At 37.9% G+C, this 18711-nt stretch overlaps 1 protein-coding gene across 6 annotated transcripts in view; it reads right to left on the bottom strand.

Annotated features, from left to right (window-relative positions):
• The window catches only part of ADGB (androglobin), a 167656-nt gene that overhangs the window by 81412 nt on the left and 67533 nt on the right, over window positions 1–18711 (bottom strand). For all 6 annotated transcript variants that reach the window (XM_060616851.3, XM_060616854.3, XM_060616855.3 and 3 more), the window contains 3 exons: window positions 12332–12506; window positions 8286–8376; window positions 3394–3523 (listed from right to left, as the gene is read on the bottom strand). In XM_060616851.3, coding sequence (XP_060472834.2) covers window positions 3394–3523; window positions 8286–8376; window positions 12332–12506 — 396 coding nt within the window. The remainder of the gene's footprint in view (window positions 1–3393; window positions 3524–8285; window positions 8377–12331; window positions 12507–18711) is intronic.

Genomic DNA, 18711 nt, shown 5'->3' with positions numbered 1-18711 from the left:
TTTAGAGGGATTTTCTTTTCCTTCCTTTCTTCCTCCCTCCTTGCTCTCTCCCTTTCTTTCTTTCTTTCTTTCTTTCTTTCTTTCTTTCTTTCTTTTCTTTCCTTCCTTCCTTTCTTCCTTCCTTCCTTCCTTCCTTCCTTCCTTCCCTCCTTCCTGTATTTTCTCTCTTTTCTTTCTTTCATTCATTATTTGGGAAGGTTTACTAATGTGTCATAGAAAAGTAACCAAATGATGGGGTGCCTGGGTGGCTCAGTCGGTTAAGTGTCTGACTCTTGATTTGGCTCAGGACATAATCGTATGGTTCATGGGCTCAGGCCCACATCAGGCTCCATGTTGACAGTGTAGAGGCTGGTTGGGATTCTCTCTCTCTGTCCCTCTCTCTCTGTCCCTCCCCTGCTCCTGCACACTCATTCTCTCTCTCCCTAAACAAACAAACACACAAACTTGAAAACAAAAAAAAGTAACCAAATGAAAAAACACCATAATTAGCTTGTACAAAAATCTATGTAAGAAATGTTTTTGTATTTGCCTCCACAGTAATAATCCTTAACTAACTAGAATATCAATTCAATAAAGACTTCTGGAATTAAAAAAAAAAAAAAAAAAAAAAAACCTGGAAGAGAGAAGAAAGCAGAGGTGTGTGATGGTGAGTGAAGACAGTACTGTATCCTTATCTTCCACAACAAGGGATAATATCTAACTTGATAGATAAAGAAATAACAAAATCCCATCATTCAATAAACACATAATGGTGTCTGCCATGTGCTAGGAATTTTCACTAGTGCTGAAAGAAAAACAGTGTATTATAAAATCATCGTCTCTGCCTTCATAAGGCCTACTATTTAGAAATGTAGAGATACAGGAGCATCTGGGTGGCTCAGTCCACTGAGAGGCCAATTCAATTTTGGCTCAGGTCATGATCTCTAAGTTGTGGGATAGAGCCCTGGGTAGGGCTCTGCACTGAGCATGGAGTCTGCTTAAGATTGTATCCCTCCCTCTCCCTCTGGCCCTCCCCTGATGCATGCTCTCTCTCTCTGTCTCTCTCTCTCTCTGTCTCTCAAAAAATAAGAAAGAAAGAAAGAAAGAAAGAAAGAAAGAAAGAAAGAAAGAAAGAAAACTAGTTTTAAAAAAGAAATGCAGAGATAAACACCAGAAGAAACACAAATAAAATAAAAGTGATTGACTCTGGAGAGAAAGACTAAGGAATGAGGAGGAGTAAAACAGGTTGGCTATTTTTATGTTTTGGGTATTTTTTGACTTTTTAAAAATACTGCATGGAATAGATTAAAACTTATAGAAAAACTTTAAAAGTGTGAAAAATCTATTCATTCTCTTTACAAGATTTCTCATTTGTTAGTCTGCTTTTCAACTAATACTAAAAAAATTTGTTTACCTCTATGCAATGGCCTGCCCCACAAGGTATCTTATGCCATCTATAGAGGTTGGTAGAAATGAACTGTGATTCATTCACATAATGAAATATTATGCAATTTTAAGAATAAAGACACTCTTTAGGTATAGATATGAAATTTTCGCCTGTACATATTCAGTAAAAACTTTTTTGTTTGTTAAATTTTGAATAGAAAAAGGGGAGGTGATGGATTATTGTGTGTTTCTTTGCATTTGCACAAAGAAACACCAAAAGTGTCCTACAGAGGGCAGAGCAGTGAAAATGGAGAAGCACATGAATGGAAACAAGACTTCTTAATGTATGCCTTATATTTTTATTTTTTAACATGTTAATATATTACCTTTTAAACAACAACTACCTTTTTACAGCCACCACACTGGCAGAAGTTGAAATATCAGACACTGTAAGTGTTGGCCAGGATGTGGTGTGAAGAAAATTCTTATCCAGGGCTGACAGGAGTGGATATTGATACACCTGTATTGGAAAATTTTGGGGCATTTTGTTGTGATGTTAAATGGGTAAATGCCCTATGACCCAACAATTATACTGCCAGATTCACATCCTGGAGCAGGGATTCCTAGCCTAGTGTCCTTTGGGACTCATTGTTAAGATTTCAGGAATCCGTGAACATGGATGGTTGAAAAAATTCATCTTTAACCCAAGTTCAGCATTTTCCTCCATTATCAATTTATCAATGCAGGTGAGTAGCCACAATGTTGTTAACAATAATTGTGACTTTACACACAAAAGAAATCACAGTACCCTACGTATCATTAGAATTGCAAATATCAAAAAAAAAAAAAAAAAAAGAATTGCAAATATCCTAAAATGTCACATGTGTTGATCAGTACTCTGAAATTACACAGTTATGAGGCCCATTGTCAGGTTTCAAGTGGCTACATCTTACTCTCTATGGATACTCTCATGACCTGTAGCTGCCCAATCATACTATACTTAGCAGGCAACTATACTTAGCAGTCATTCCACCCCCAGACAGCAAAGTTGTGTGTCCTCACAGTGCTAACACACACAGCTATTTTGCTTTCCACTATTCCCTATCGTCAATAATCAACTAATACGCAGACACAGATTAGTTGTCATTGTGTGTTAAAGTTTTTAAAAAATTGGCAAAGGGACCCATTGTCCGGAAAAGATTACAAACCCTGGAACTAAGGAAACTCTTACACATGCATACAGGGACAGCAAAGAATAGTCATGGTATTACTGCTTACAATAGTAAGAAACATGAAGCGGGGCGCCTGGGTGGCTCAGTCGGTTGAGCGTCCGACTTCAGTTCAGGTCATGATCTCACACTCCATGAGTTTGAGCCCCACGTTGGGCCCTGTGCTGACAGCTCAGAGCCTGGAGCCTGCTTCAGATTCTGTGTCTCCCTCTCTCTCTGACCCTCCCCCATTCATGCTCTGTCTCTCTTTGTCTCAAAAATAAATAAAAACACTTAAAAAATTAAAAAAAAGAAACATGAAGCAGTGAATATAACCATCAACAATGTGAAAGATAAAAAAAAAAACACAGTAGGTTGGTTATCCATTAAATACCTTCAACCAGTGAAATGAATTGAATGAACTGTGACACGCAGCAAGAGACAAATCTCAGAATTGATGTTAAGTGAAAGGAGTCCCAGAAGAATTAATATGAATCCATTCAGATAAAATTATATAGCAATGAAACTAAGGTTATATTGTTTATAAACGTATACATAATTGGAAAAATTAGAAGAGTATGAGGTTGGTTAATGACAATGGCAGAGAGGAGATGCAACCTGGAAGAGACACGCAGGGGACTGCTATGAGTATGGCATTTTCTAATCTAGATGATAGATATGTAAAAAGCTTATTTTCATGGTATTCTTTATTCTGTTCAGATGCATGCCATACATTGTTTGGTGTATAACATATTTCACAATTTAAGAAAAAAACATTTATAATTAAGAATTGGGCCAATAATAAGAGTAACATAGTTACCTGAGATACTGTTCCTGTCAACTGAATTAAGTCTGGCTGGCTAAAGGTGATGGTTTCATCATTTTCAGTAAGGGAAGATAAACCAGATCCTGGAGGTACCCCTTTCTTGATAAAATATTGTACAAAATGACTAATAAAAGAAAAAAAAACAACCTCTGTTACCTTAATGTCTTGCTTAAAGTTATAACTGCACTTTTTATTGAGGCATAATTGCTGTATAACATTATATTAGTTTCAGGTGTACGACATGATGATTTTACATTAATATGTATTGTAAAATGATCACATGTCTAGTTAACAACCATCACCATACATAGTTATCATTTTTTTCTTGTAATGAGAACTCTTAAGATTTACTCTCTTAGCAGCTTTCAAATATGCAACACATATTGTTAACTATAGTCATCATGCTGTACATTACATCTCATGACTTACTTATTTTATAACTGGAACTTTGTACATTTTGACCCCCCCCCCTTTACCCATGCCAGCCACCCCTTATCTCTGGCAACCACCAATCTGTTCTCTGTATCTTGGGTGTTTGTTTTTGTTTTTGAATTTTTAGATTCCACATGTTAAGTGAGATCATATGGTATTCAACTTTCTCTGACTGCCTTATTTCACTTAGCATAATGCCCTCAAGGTCCATCCATGTTGTCATAAATGGTAAGATTCCCTTCTCTTTCATGGCTTAATGCCATTGCATTGTATATTAAATAACAGCAGTTTAGTCAAGAGAAATTTCTGATTTTGTTCATTTCATCATCTCATCCATTTACATCCAATAACAAATTTTTATTTCATATTAAAAACCTTGACTTGCTTTCTGTACTCTGAAGAAGTATCTCTATCAGTCAACGCACTGCTGTAAAAATTTTCTAGAACACTATTTTAAAATTATGGTGGTCATCTTTAAATGTTGATGATCAGAACAAAGGAATTTTACATTTAGACTTGATTTAACTCAGCATCAGAGTAATGTATCAGTGAAATAGGGCTCCGAGTAAGAAATTGTGAGTCTTGAGCACTTGAGTTTATAACTGTGGCACTCTTACTAGCTACTCAAGGGTACAGAATTTCAAGTAATTACTAATAAGACCTTGAATCGCCATTGTCATACCTCGAAGTTTATAGGCACAATAAAAAGACATTGTTATAGCACATATATTTTACTTTAAGTGTTTGTCAACGATAAAATTAAATTTCATGTATACAGTCTTCCTGAACTTCTTTTTTTCTTTGCGAATGTTTAGTGAAAGTTCCTAATTCACAAGCTAAGCATCTCTGATTTACCTGAAGCTGACGCTAGAGGGTAGCACAGACATATTTGTTGTGAGGCTCTGAGCGGCTTCCACTTGGCCAGGAGCCAAGAATGGGCAACTCTGGCATGTTGCTACAGAGGTAGTGTTCCAGGGAAAGGCACTCGTGATCGGGGGTCGCTCTCAAGGGCTCGCCGAAAAAGGGCTAGCACTCATATTGACCTGAGAACTCTGACTGCACAGCAAAGCTGGACAAGGGACATTTCTTTCTTGTATGATAAAATGTCATTCACATATCTTTGTTTTTGGCTCTGGCAGATTGAATAAATATGCCAGGAAATTCATAACAGAGTCAGTGAATAGATTAGTTGAATCTAATCAGGTGCCAAAGTCACCTAGATTTGGTTTGTAGACTTCCGTCCACCTTGACCAGATAATAAAGCTGAAGGAAAATATAAGAAAATAGAGTAAGGGAGTAACTTGGGGAGTTCAGGTTATGAAACCAACCCATATGTGGTGCCTACTGGCACAGAGATTCTAGAAATTTGGGAATGACATTTTGAATTGTGAGGAAATTTCTCCTGGTGGTCTGCAGCTCTCAAAATCCATAAAATCTCTGGTTAGTATGAAACCTCAATCAATTGAGAGACAGTAAAAAGGGATTTGAAATGGAAAAAAGCATCATCTTAGTGGGTAATATTAAGTATGAAATTAATTAGAAAAATTATGAAGCACTAACATTTTTATGTTAAGTTTAGGAAAATTCTATGTATATGTGCTATTTTGTATTTCTAGCATATGAAAGAATTTAGCATGTTACATAATGCAGCAAATTAGGCTTTAAAATCTATATAGCATATTTAAGTTTAGTTTTATGATTATGTTACAAGGTATAAGAAAATTTGGGTTTATAAAAACTAATGGTAGGTATAGGAAAAATTAAGTTTCTCAAAATATGTGAATTTGATTATTTGACCTTAAAAAAAAAAATTTAATGTTTATTTATTTTAGAGAGAGAGAGAGAGTGCAAGCAGGGGAGGGGCAGAGAGAGAGGAAGACACCAAATCTGAAGCAGGCTCCAGGCTCTGAGCTGTCAGCACAGAGCCCAACATGGGGCTCAAACTCACCAACAGTGAGATCATGACCTAAGCCAAAGTCGGATGCTTAACCCAATGAGCTACTCAGATGCCCTGGTTATTTGAACTTTTATAATGATTTAAATACTTTGCAAGATTTTATTTGCCATGATTTTTGGCTTTTAAAGTACTTAAAGAGATAACAATATATAATGATATTGTAAATGCCATTTAAAATGTTTAAATAGGGGCACCTAGGTGGCTCAGTTGAGCATCCAACTCTTGATTTCAGCTCAGATCATAATCTCACAGTTTTGTGAGTTCAAGCCCCACATCAGGCTCTGAGCTAAATGGAGGATTCTCTCTTTCTCCCTCTCTCTCTGCCCCTCCCTTGCTTTCTCTCTCTCAAAATAAATAAACTTAAAAAAATTTTTTTAATGTATAAATAAATTCAGAAAACTAAATCTATTTAAAACTTTAGTGGAAATTAATAGATTTATGTATAACAAAATTTTATTAAAAGTTAAAATTAGATTTATAAATTCGTAACAGTAACAAATTTTTTAAATTAAAGTAGCAGCACACTGTCTTTTTGGTTTATAGAGCTGTCTTTCAAGGCTTGACATTGCTAACTGCCAATGACTGTCCTGTGTTAGGGCTGCCTAGGGGTCCCTCCTAACCCCCCTCAGTGCTCAATTGTTAATGCATAGAGTTGACAGGAGCCTTAAAAGGAAACCATTTGAAGAATATCTCTAACATTTTCAACTTATAGAGTTCATAAAGTGTAAATTGACTGGCTCTGAAAGTAAAACCATACAACGAACTGCCTTCTGATCTCAATTTTGACTGTTTTACTTCATCCGCTTACGTTCTGGTCATGGATTTTAATATGTCCAAAGAAGGCTAACCTACGTCTAATGGCCACTGTGTGACCGATAATATAAGCCATTCAAAATGTTCACTAAAGTTTTATTTAAGTTTAAGATACATTCAAACAAGGAGCAAATCATAAATGCAAACCTTGCTGAAAATCTCAAAGCAAGCACGGCCATATCACCATTATGCTGATCAAGGGACATTATTGTTGCCAGTGCCCCATGAGTCCTGCCCGATAGGTCTCCAAACCACGGCCAGTCCTGCTCACCACAGAAAACTATTCTTCTGACTTCCAACACCATAGATTGCTTTTGATTTTTCTTCTCATAATGAACGTTAATAGAATCCTTAAAAGCAACCCATGTACTTTTTACACCAGGCTTCTTTGGTCTAATATTTTGTGTGTGTGACATTCACCCATGTTGGTTTGTGAGGCAGCATTTCTTTCACTGTCTGCAGTTCACTGTATCTGATTTGTCTTCGGTTTCACTGGGATTGGGTCCAGCTGCACTTTTCTCTGTGTTTACTTGCTGGATTTCAGAACTTCCTGAATCTTGACATGAGGGGTTTTTTCTTTCTTACTTTTGGGATATTTTGCCATTATATTTTTAGTTTTTGGCTATTCTCCCATCTCTCTATCCTCTATTTCTGAGACCCACTTGGAAGTATGTTGGTCCTTTTCAACTTGTTCCATTTGTTTTTACTATACATTTTTCTTTCTTTCTTTCTTTCTTTCTTTCTTTCTTTCTTTCTTTCTTTCTTGTCTTTGTGCTTCAGTCTGGATATTATCTCTAATCTATTTTCCCTTTTGCTAACTGTCTTTTTTAGCTGCATCTAATCTCTGATGAAATACGTCCATTGAATTCTTAGTTTCGGTTATTACTGTATTCCTTGAATTATTGAATTCCTAGAATTCCTATTTAATTTTTTAAAAACTTTTCACATATTATTATTTATTTTTATGTATTACAACTTCGTTGATGGGTAATTGAAGTACAATTATCTGCAAAATTCAGAGTATAAATTTGGTAATCTTGGACACATGCATATGTCTATGTATTACTTATGCATGGCTGCTTAAAAAATTACCACACTTTGAGTGGTAATAATCATCACTTCCACTCATATCACTCACTATTTCTTCACATTATTGCTATTTGTTGACTTCCTGTTCCCTTATCTGAACTCATTAGAAATTTTAGATCCAGGATGTTAGTCTTTCTTTTGTTGTCATATTCAAATATTAATATATTTGGATTTCTCCTCCTCCTTTTACTTCTTTATTTTCTTTGTTGTTCTATTTAGGGTTTCTTCCTCTAAAAGTAACATACTTCATCTCCCTAGTTTCTATGACAATCATCTGATCTTACAATTTAAGTATCAGATAATAACCAAAAGCATTTGTTAGTGCTAATGTTTAAGGTTCAACAAAATCCTTCACTGTTCTAAAACAGTAGCCAAGGCTATAAAGCCAGACATATTAAAGCTTTATTTTAATTGATTCAGAATTTATCTTAGCTACTTATTACTGTGGGGAAAAGAATCTAAGATTATTGTTTTCTTGCAATCACTGTCACCAAAGCATAATTGTCAGACACTTTGTCTCACAGTTGTGAGACAATTCACAAACACTTCATTTGTCAACCAGATGTATTTGTGGGAAAGAATGTGATATACTTACGTTACTGTTGGAATTGCAAACGGATTCATCCTATAATTCAAAAATGGACTTGAAATTTCAAGAAACTGTTCGGGCTTCTTTATTATTGTTTCTAAAAGAAAAATTCTCTATTATTGATTCTTTATCATTGGTTCTATAAGATCTAGAAGATTCTAAAAGAATCTAAAAGATAATTATTGATTCAGTATGATACACTTTTGTTTTTTAATCTTCTAAAATTAAAAGCATAACTTAACATCTACTGCAGTGTTGATGAGATTAACTGTCTACCCAGCAAACCTACAATTGTCTTATTATTACTGGACATTCATTGCTACTTCTTTAAAAGTTTTTCACTAAAAACTGTTCTTTTAGTTAACCTCTGCAACACAAATGCTCAAATATGAAGAAAAAATACAGACTAATATCTGGATATGGTACTAGAACCAAAAATGTAACAAAGTCAAGGTCATGGGAAGGAAAGAAAGCATTAGATCAAGAAAGACTTTGTGAATACTCCTAAAGGAGTCTGAAGCCAATATAGAAGTAAGAAGTTCTCAGTGGAGGGGCACCTGAGTGGCTCAGTGGATTGAGCTTCCAAATCTCGATTTTGGCTCAGGTCGTGATCTCACGGTTTGTGGGTTTGAGCCCTGCATCGGTCTCTGTGCTGACAGTACTGGGCTTGCTTGGAATTCTCTCCCCCCCCCCCCCCCCCGTCAAAATCAATAAAGAAACATTAGAATTTTTTTTTACATTTATTTATTTTTAAGTGACAGAGCACAAGTGGGGGAGGGGCAAAGAGAGAAGGATACACAGAATCCGAAGCAGGCTCCAGGCTCCGAGCTGTCAGCACAGAGTCCAACCCGGGGCTCGAACTCACAAACCATGAGATCATGACCTGAGCCAAGTCGGACGCTCAACCAACTGAGCCACCCAGGTGCCCCAATAAATAAATATTTTAAAAAAAGAAATTCTCAGTGTATACAGAACAGAGCTCAAGCACTAACATGGTGATCACAGGAATTAAACATTAGAGATGACTACTTTAATAAAACCCCTGCTACAATGGAAAGGATGCCCACTGGAGAAAAATAAGAGAAACTCTGAATGTGCACATAACTTCTCTGTGCTTATTCTGTGGTAAGCTCTCAAATGATCTCTCTCTCTCTCTCTCTCTCTCTCTCTCTCCCTCTCTGTCTTGCTGTCTCTCTATTTCCTATTATTTTTCACTTTAAATATTAAACCCAATAGATAGAAGAAAGACAATTATGGGGTGAGCCTTGAGGTGGGACGCCATAGGTTGGAATCCTACCAATTTTAGATTCTCTTCCCCAGTTCACCCTAAAGCCATCATGCAGCTAGAATTATACCACAGTCATTATCAAAATCAGAAAACGCCTGTATGTTCAATATTTTCCCCTTTATTCAGCTATTCTTTGATGCATTTTAGAGCAAAGATTTTCTCTCAAGCATCATGTGCATGCTGATCTTTGGTTCAGAAGGACAGAGAACAGGAAAGAGGATAGAGAGGATGGAGGGAGGGAGAGAGGGAGGAAAGAATGGAAATTGCAAAGTTCCTGTATCCCAATGCAGCCGCTGGCAGGCACCAAGAGTCAACTGCAGAAGCTCAAAGAAAGTAAAGACTGAAATAATCAAGCAAGAGAGAGGGGGGGCAGATAGGCTTGATAAACAAACAAACAAACAACAACAACAAACCTGACCTTTTCTTCTTTCCACCCAAACCAGATATTTCTTTAGTCTTTGTTCTTTTCTGGCAAAGACTGAGCGTGTTGTGCTAGAAAATCTTTGCTACCAGCTGTACTGCTTGTATCATGTAGGCAAGAAGCAAAGGCGAGGAAAATTACATGGTTACAGTTGTTAATTTATATTCTAAAAACATGTAAATTATGGTTGAAAGTAGGAGGCAGGGAACAGGTAAGTCTTTCAATCCATGTGACCATTGCAGTTGTAGAATCCTGAGCACCACGGAGACTTCCGTACTGCATTGTGACCAAGATAGGGTTCCCTGGTCCCCTGCCATGAGGAATCAGCAACACTTGCATTGGTATCAGGAGCCACAGCAGGTGCCACCAATAGGGGTATAAGCCTTGGTGCACGGGACCGAACCCTTAGAGCATACTGTTTGTTTGGTTTTTAATGTTTATTTATTTTTGAGAGAGAGAGACAGAGAGAGACAGAGCATGAGTGGCTGAGGGGTAGAGAAAGGGAGACACAGAATCCGAAGCAGGGTCCAGGCTCCAAGCTGCCAGCACAGAGCCTGATGCTGACGCCAACTGGAACCCACGAAATGCGAGATCGTGACCTGAGCTAAGTCAGGTGCTTAATCGACTGAGCCACCCAGGTGCCCCACTTAGAGCATACTTATAAGCTTCACGGCGAGGCCACTGGTAAACGGGCTCTAGGTATATTCAAGGTGGCTTTGCCTTCATTGCGCATTCAGGTAACAGGCCTGTGAACATAGCCTGTAATGCAGTAACCTCTAGAAGGTGGTATACTGTGGCTGGATGAATACAATTAGAAAATCATGAGCAATTAGCAAAGACAAAGGGAGAAAGTACAAAATCAAGAAAACAAACACAAAAGACATACTAAATAAAGCTTTTTTGAACAAAGACAATTTAAGTTTTTTGGAATAAGATATATATATATATTTCAAATATATATATTCAAATATGTATATTTGAATATATATATATATATATATATATATTTCAAAAAATATATATGTATATTTCAAAACCAAGAGTTGTACCCTTAACCAACTGAGCCACTCAGGCGTCCTATAGGCCATAATTTTTAAATTATAAGTTTTCGTTCTCCTTTAATCCCATCTCATGCATCTCCTTTAGAATTGAGTTTCTTTTAATGCTCTCACTCATTTCTTTTGCCATTCAAACTTGGTACTTATGAAATACTGGAATCAGAATGAAGACTTGGAGAGAACAACATTGAAGGAGTAAAGACTGAGATTTGAATTAGGAAGAAGTTGGAAGTAAACTGAGAATAAGAACAAGATGGGCGGGATGCCGAGGCGGCTTTGTCTTTTAAATGTCCAGCTCTTCATCTGGGATCAGATCATGATCTCACAGTTCAGTTCCCAGATCGTGTCTCCTGTAGGGCTTTGTGCTAACACTGCAGAGCCTGCCTGGTATTCTCTTCCTCCCTCTCTCTCTGCCCCTCCCCCACTCATGCTCTCTCAAAATATATAAACTCAAAAAATGATCAAAAAGTTAAAAAAAAAAGAACTAGGTGAGCACAGTCCCCCACCCCACCCTGAGCCCACATGAACCTCTTTATTTCTAGCACAACTACCATTCATGGTGGCTTATGACAGTATTCACACAGGGGGAGTCCAAGAATGAAGTTATATCCCTATATTCTAAATAAGGGTCAGTTTCTATTCTAAATATAAATCAGTTAATTCAAAGACTATGTTCTACAGGGCACTCTAGAGTGATTTCACACCAGGGGCTTAAATATGTTACCTAAGTTTTTAAATATTATTTGCTACAAACCATTTTCTATCACAATAATGACAATACCCTCACCCAAAGAATGGCCTGGATATATCTTGTCAGTTTAGATGTGAACCAAACTATTCAGCTTCTGAAATGTGGAGAATTAACCCTTTAAAAACATAAAATTTAGGGGCACCTGGGTGGCTTAGTCGGATTAAGTGTCTGACTTTGGCTCAGGTCATGATCTCACAGTTTGTGAGTTCGAGCCCCGCGTTGGGCTCTGTGCTGACAGCTCAGAGCCTGGAGCCTGCTTCAGATTCTGTGTCTCCCTCTCTCTCTGCCCCTCCCCCATTCATTCTCTCTCTCTCTCTCTCTCTCTCTCTCTCTATCTCTCACTCCCCCCCCCTCAAAAATAAATAACATTAAAAAAATTAAAGACATAACATTTAGATATAAAATTAAAAGTAGGCGTTAGGTATAATTTTGGGTAGCTTGCCTTGAGAGATGTATTCCATTACAAATTCAACTGTTAGACCTACAGACAGAGAAATGGTAATCAGAAAGATTTCCAGACAACATGACCCATACCTTGAGCTTCATCTGTTATAACAGTTTCCTTTTTTTGACGAAAGATTTTCCAGGCAGGTATGGGAGGTGGCTTTGGAGGTGCTATGAGAGGGCAAGACCTAGTTCTAGTCACCAGCACAGGATGGCTACAGATATGGGAAAGTCCATATTGTCTCAGCTTCTCGGCAGAATCAGCCTAAAGAGTGGAAGGCACATTTAAAATGATATGTGTAATTGCCTTATGCATAAAAAATACTTTCTGTCATTATGAAAATGCTGTTACCACAAGAAAGTGGTAATAAAGGAACAATAACCCATATTTCTACCTCCTAACATAAATGTTAGTACCATTGGCATTTCTTGTCATGTTTTTTTTTCCCCCAGAGACCTCTATCTACTGATTTACAAAATGAGAGACTTGAGAGACTTGAACTAGAAGCCACTCTTCAGTTCTAAAAGTTTAAGATGTTCTGAGATTGAAAAAAAAAAATCTCAGCACCTCAGTTTTGGCCCAACATTAATCAACCATTACTATTCTAAGTTAAAGCTTTTTTTTTTAATATGAAATTTATTGTCAAATTGGTTTCCATACAACACCCAGTGCTCATTCCAACAGGTGCCCTCCTCAATGCCCATCACCCATCCACCCCCTCCCTCCCACCCCCCCATCAACCTTCAGTTTATTCTCAGTTTTTAAGAGTCTCTTATGGTTTGCCTTCCTCCCTCTCTAATTTTTTTTCCCTTCCCCTCCCCCATGGTCTTCTGTTAAGTTTCTCAGGATCCACATAAGACTGAAAACATATGGTATCTCTTTTTCTCTGCCTGACTTATTTCACTTAGCATAACACTCTCCAGTTCCATCCACGTTGCTACAAAAGGCCATGTTTCATTCTTTATCATTGCCAAGTAGTATTCCATTGTATATATAAACCACAATTTCTTTATCCATTCATCAGTTGATGGACATTTAGGCTCTTTCCATAATTTGGCTATTGTTGAAAGTGCTGCTATAAACATTGGGGTACAAGTGCCCCTATGCATCAGCACTCCTGTATCCCTTGGGTAAATTTCTAGGTTAAAGCTTTAATAACAGTGCTTAATATGTGAAGGTTGCGTCTGTTTGTTTATTTGTTTGTTTAGTCACCAGAATGGCTACATAGTTTTAAGGAAAAAATCCACTACATGTAGTGTGTGAGGTCCATGAGGTGATAAGCCAGTGCCTTGTCTATGGCTCATGCCTTCACCCTCCAACAGAAGCTCTCCCACAGGAAATCCCCATGATCTCTGCGGACAATGGAGCCTTTCACAGAAGGGCAGAGGAGAGAGGCTGCCCTAAATCCTGCTAAATCAAGTCATTGTCTGGGAAGATGCTTCCCATATTCGACTGTTCAGATATCCTGAAGCCACGCTGCTTTGGCACAATTCAGTATCATATTTAAGCAGAACTTCAGTTACTAACTGATAGCTGAAATATGCCATAAGAAATCAAAAAGTCTGCGAAAGTTAAAGTAATATATTCTGTCGCCAAATTCTGGCATTCACAGTCTAAATGTTGAAACATCTAAAGTAAAATAAAATAACTACATTTAAGTCAGTTTTGCCAATAACTACTTTTCTTCCTAGTGACTTTACATCATTGATTTCTATGCAAAAAGCAATGCTTGAAAATGTACATTTATAAAGCTGTCATTTAAATTAGGACCAGAAACCCACCTATTAGCCTATTGCAAAGTATTGCCTCAGCCGGAACCTGCCTTACTTTTGTCACTGTTTTTCTATAGTTCAATGGCCACCTATGGGAGGTGCAAAAAAGGTGGGGTCACTGTCAGATAAAACAGTTCTTTAGGAATCCAGGGCTTAACTAATGACTATAACAATTAATTCATAATTGAAAGGAGACAATCAGTGCACTATTGAGTCCAGAAAAGCCACTTAAAAGTGTTTATATGTGCAAAATAAAGAGGAAAGTGATTCAGTGTTTAAGGGGTGGGCGGGGGGAGGCCTAATAAAAAGCAGAGAGAATTGTAACATCCCTTTATTGCTCTTGTGAATGTTAATGATTCCTTGAAAACAATTCAGAAAGCTCTGGTATTATGCCTTAGAGTGGTTTAAAAATGTTTTTTTCAGAAATATTCTAAAGACTAAACCTTTTTTCTACAACTTTTGCCCTGCCAAGTTTGAAATTTTCCCAACACTCGAGATGGGGATTTATAGGATGATTTATTGATGTCATTTCATATAGTAACCGAGAACAGTACTATACTTTGTCTCCATAATCGAAGCCATGCCCAAAGTAGTATTTATAAATTGAATCATTTCCAAATAGCTTACTATTTAACATTTAGCGAATTTGGTCTACATATCTCTTATAATTCTTCTTATAACTGCAACCAAAGGTGTAGATTCTTTACTCTTTTTGAAGCCATAGGGCATCGGAAAATAAAATTATTTAAGGCATTTGAAAATGTAAGGTTTTGTGTCAATTAAATATGGTGTTAAACACCTATTGTATTATTTGAATAATCCACAAAAGTACTAGCTTGATTTAAAGTAAGTAAGCTGATTTCTCATAGTTCATTTTAATTCCAACATACATACCATATCTCCTTTCAATTATGAATTAATTGTGACAGTCATAATCCCTGGATTCACCATGAACTGTTTTATCTCACAGTAATCCCACCTGTTTTGCACCTCCCAAAATTTCTGAATGATGTAAGTAAGTAATGCTATTGAAAATAGTTATATACTGGGGCACCTGGGTGGCTTGGTGGGTTAAGCGTCTGACTTCAGCTCAGGTCACAATCTCATGGTCCGTGAGTTCGAGCCCCGCGTCGGGCTCTGTGCTGACAGCTCGGAGCCTGGGGCCTGTTTCAGATTCTGTGTCTCCCTCTCTCTCTGCCCCTCCCCTGTTCATGCTCTGTCTCTCTCTGTCTCAAAAATAAACGTTAAAAAAAAATTAAAAAAAAAAAAAGAAAATAGTTATATAGTTGATGTTGAGAAACTTCGTTAAAGGATCTCAAATTTTCTTAGATTAGAGTTTGAGGCAGAGAGAGACTTGGAATAGTAAAAATTCACTCAGGTGAAACCTTAGGTAAGGACTTAAGAAACATTTTTTAATAATTTATGTGTAGACTTAAATTAGAAACTTCCTTGCCCATAAGGCTTGTTCATTCCTCTGCCCCCTCCCACTTCAAACATCTTGTTTCTATTTATTTATTTTTTTTAAAGTAAGTTCTACCCCCAGCATGGGGCTGGATGGAGTTCATTATCCCAAGACCAAGAGTCAAATGCTCTACCGAGGGAGTCAGCCAGGCACCCTTCAAACATTCTAAAAGTAGGAGTTTGAGCAAGTGGGTAGCTTTCTTAGAACTTGCAGATCGCACATTTAAATAAAATTAAAACAATTTAGAATATCCAAGAACAAGAAGATGGGGAATAATGTGGGGTAATTCAAGGCATCCTGTTCCTTTCCAAGTTTTCTTTTTCTTATATTCTAGACCAATTCTTTCAAAAAATGTAAAGTATTGACTTTATTTTAAATGTTGGTCTCATTGTCTTTGGGGCTATAATTTTTAGCAGTGTACTCCATTTAACAAAGTGCCATTGGAATACAATTATTTTAGTTGGCTTATCTTTAAAGCATTGTGTCTCATTCTATCCTGATTTTGACCAAGAGAACAAGATCAGGCTATCAGCTAATGTAAAAGAATCAGCAGGCAAGTTAGGGAGACAGTGAGGTTATATAACCAGTTCATCATAGCCTTGGAGTTCATTTTTTAAATATTAGCTTCAGGTGTACAATATAGTGATTTAACAGTTCACCCAGTGCTCAGCACAAGTGCGCTCCTTAATCCCCATCACTTACTTCACCCAAGAAATAGACTCTTAAGTACAGAGAACAAACTGATGGTCACCAGAGTGGAGGTAGGTAGGGGGATGGGTGAAACAGTTCATTTAATTATTGTTACAGATACTGGGTTAGTTCCTGAACCTCTGGACCCCTTAAACCATTTTCAATCCCTCAGAAGAAGGATTTATAATACTCTGTATGTCCTGACTCCCTCCCACGTCTCAAGCTGCCTCTGAGACTTCTCCCCTTGCTATCTATTCAACTTCTAGCACTTCTCTGAACCCAGAGAGCTCTCCTTCACCTCCAGACTTTCCAACATAAGTCCTCCTCTGCTTTGAGCACACTTTTTCCTATTTATTAAGCTAACTTTTTAAGGCCATCGCTTAAACACTTCTTCCTTTAGGAAGGCTTCCCCAGTCAACCACTAAACGGAAACATGTTTCTGCTATGTGTGCCATATTCATTCTTCCACTCATTGATTCATTCATTTGGTCACGCATCAAACACCCATTGTTTGAACACTATATTTCTACCATATTCCAGATACCTTTTATGATCTCTGTTATACCAGTTTTCTAACTTTATTACTATTGTTGGCGTGTCTGTCTCCTTCATTAGGCTCTGAGTTTTGTGACGAGAGACTTTTGTTAATCTTGTTCAGCACAGGTCCTCAAAATCTACCTTACTATTTAGCACATAATAGATCATCAATAAAATCTGTTGGATTAACAACAAACATAGGTGATCTTTTTTGTCCTTTAAATTTGAAACTAACTTTGTGCTTAAATATTAATTTCTCAGTGGGACAGCCAAGAGTTCAAACAGATTATTTTGTAGGATTTGTGTGTGTGTATGTGTGTGTGTGTGTGTGCATGTGTGATGTATTCATCCCATTCTTGTATTTTACAGTTTTAAAAATAGTTTAAGTACTTCCCATAGTGAGACCATGGCAGTCCACAAAGCATGGCTCAGGTCATTTTTTAGTCCATGGTATTAGAGCATTTGATCTCTGGAATATTTAGGACAGCAGCTAGGCCAATGCCATGTAAAGAGGTTAAAAGAAAATCAGGGCTGAGATAGATGACCCACCCAAATCTTAATCAGAGACTCAAATTTGTGGGAGGTCAAGGAAACACACTTGGATTTAGGCAATGAGTAAAGTTAATTAACTTTGAATTAAAATCACAGAAACTGCCACTATATGCCCTGTCATCTTGACAATATTACCCCTGTTAAACGCAGACTTTTGTATGAATAAAGGGTGTCTATTCAAAAAGGACAAAGAAGGAGGAGGAAAAGGAGGAGGAAAAGGAGGGGGAGGAAGAAGAGGTGGAAGAAAAAAGAGAGAAAAAGAACGAAAGAGGGATGCTGCTTGGGCAAATCATCTAGAAGACAAATATACTGTGTAGTAAAGCACAATAAGCATCCAATTGGATTATTTACACTTCAACCAAATTGTCATTGAATTTTTAATATCCAGCTGTTTGTAACTAACCCAATGAACATTTATGTATAATTATATTACTAAACCATCTAGTCTTCTCCAACTTTAAATGCAGTGATTTCAGAACACGGAATTCTAGAACTAAAGTGCTAGATGTCTAGGGGTCCCCCAAAGGGTTAAGATTTAATAAGCTCCAAATGCAGTATTGTGTTTGTTTTAAACAGAGAGAAGAGCAAGTAAGCTGGTGGACTTTACCCTTTATAAGGGAAAGAGAAAAGTGATTTTCATATCCAATAAAAAGTCTAGCTGATTGCACCCAGACTTAAAGTGAAAGGCTCACTGGCTTAGATTAAAGCCTCGTCCTGAGGGGCCAGCATCTTATTTAACACACACAGTAGGTGCCTGCTGGAACACTCTCCAAGAACAGAGCCTGGGGGGAACCAGCTTCACACTCTCCCTTTGCCCTGATTGAGAACACCAGTACTCCTGGAGGGAAGCTTCTACAAGCTTCTGATGCCTGATCTTTGCAGCAGCTACCCAGAGGACGCCTCCTGACTTCCTGGCTCTGGAGGCCAGAGGAACTTGCATTCCTGGTCCTCGTGGAACTAGAATAATCAGTGACACCCAGAAAGGAGCTCATATTCTCATCTGGTGCCCTGAATTTGCAGCTGCTGCTAGGAGACCCCTCTCTAATCACCAGGCTCCGGCAGCCAGTGGAGCTTACGCCTGTGGGTCCCACCAGACTGTTACCAATGGAGAAAGAGTCGTCACAGCTACCACCCCCGGGGCACAGCAAAAGGCAACAGACCCAGAAGTTCAGTCTTTCTGTGGGGGAGGCCTATCAACTAACCATCATGGCTGCAGCCTGAGGGGCAGACTTGTAATTAAACACACATCTTGGGACTGACTGTGATCCTTTCCAGAGACCATGGAGGTCAAGCACTAGGTTTTATGCTTTTCCTCTGCCGCCCTCCAGAGTCACTGTGTCTCCTGGAGAGGAGATTCACACGTGGTCGGTGCCCTGGTTTTTACGTCTGGCCCTCCAGTTTTTTGCAGCTGCTACCCAGAGGAAGCCTCTGGATTGCCTGGCTCGGATAGCAAGGG

Source organism: Panthera onca, chromosome B2, assembly GCF_046562875.1.
Source record: "Panthera onca isolate mPanOnc1 chromosome B2, mPanOnc1 haplotype 2, whole genome shotgun sequence".
Taxonomy (NCBI): domain Eukaryota; kingdom Metazoa; phylum Chordata; class Mammalia; order Carnivora; family Felidae; genus Panthera; species Panthera onca.
The sequence above is the reverse complement of the archived record's forward strand: the minus strand, read 5'-3'. Positions and strand labels throughout refer to the sequence as shown.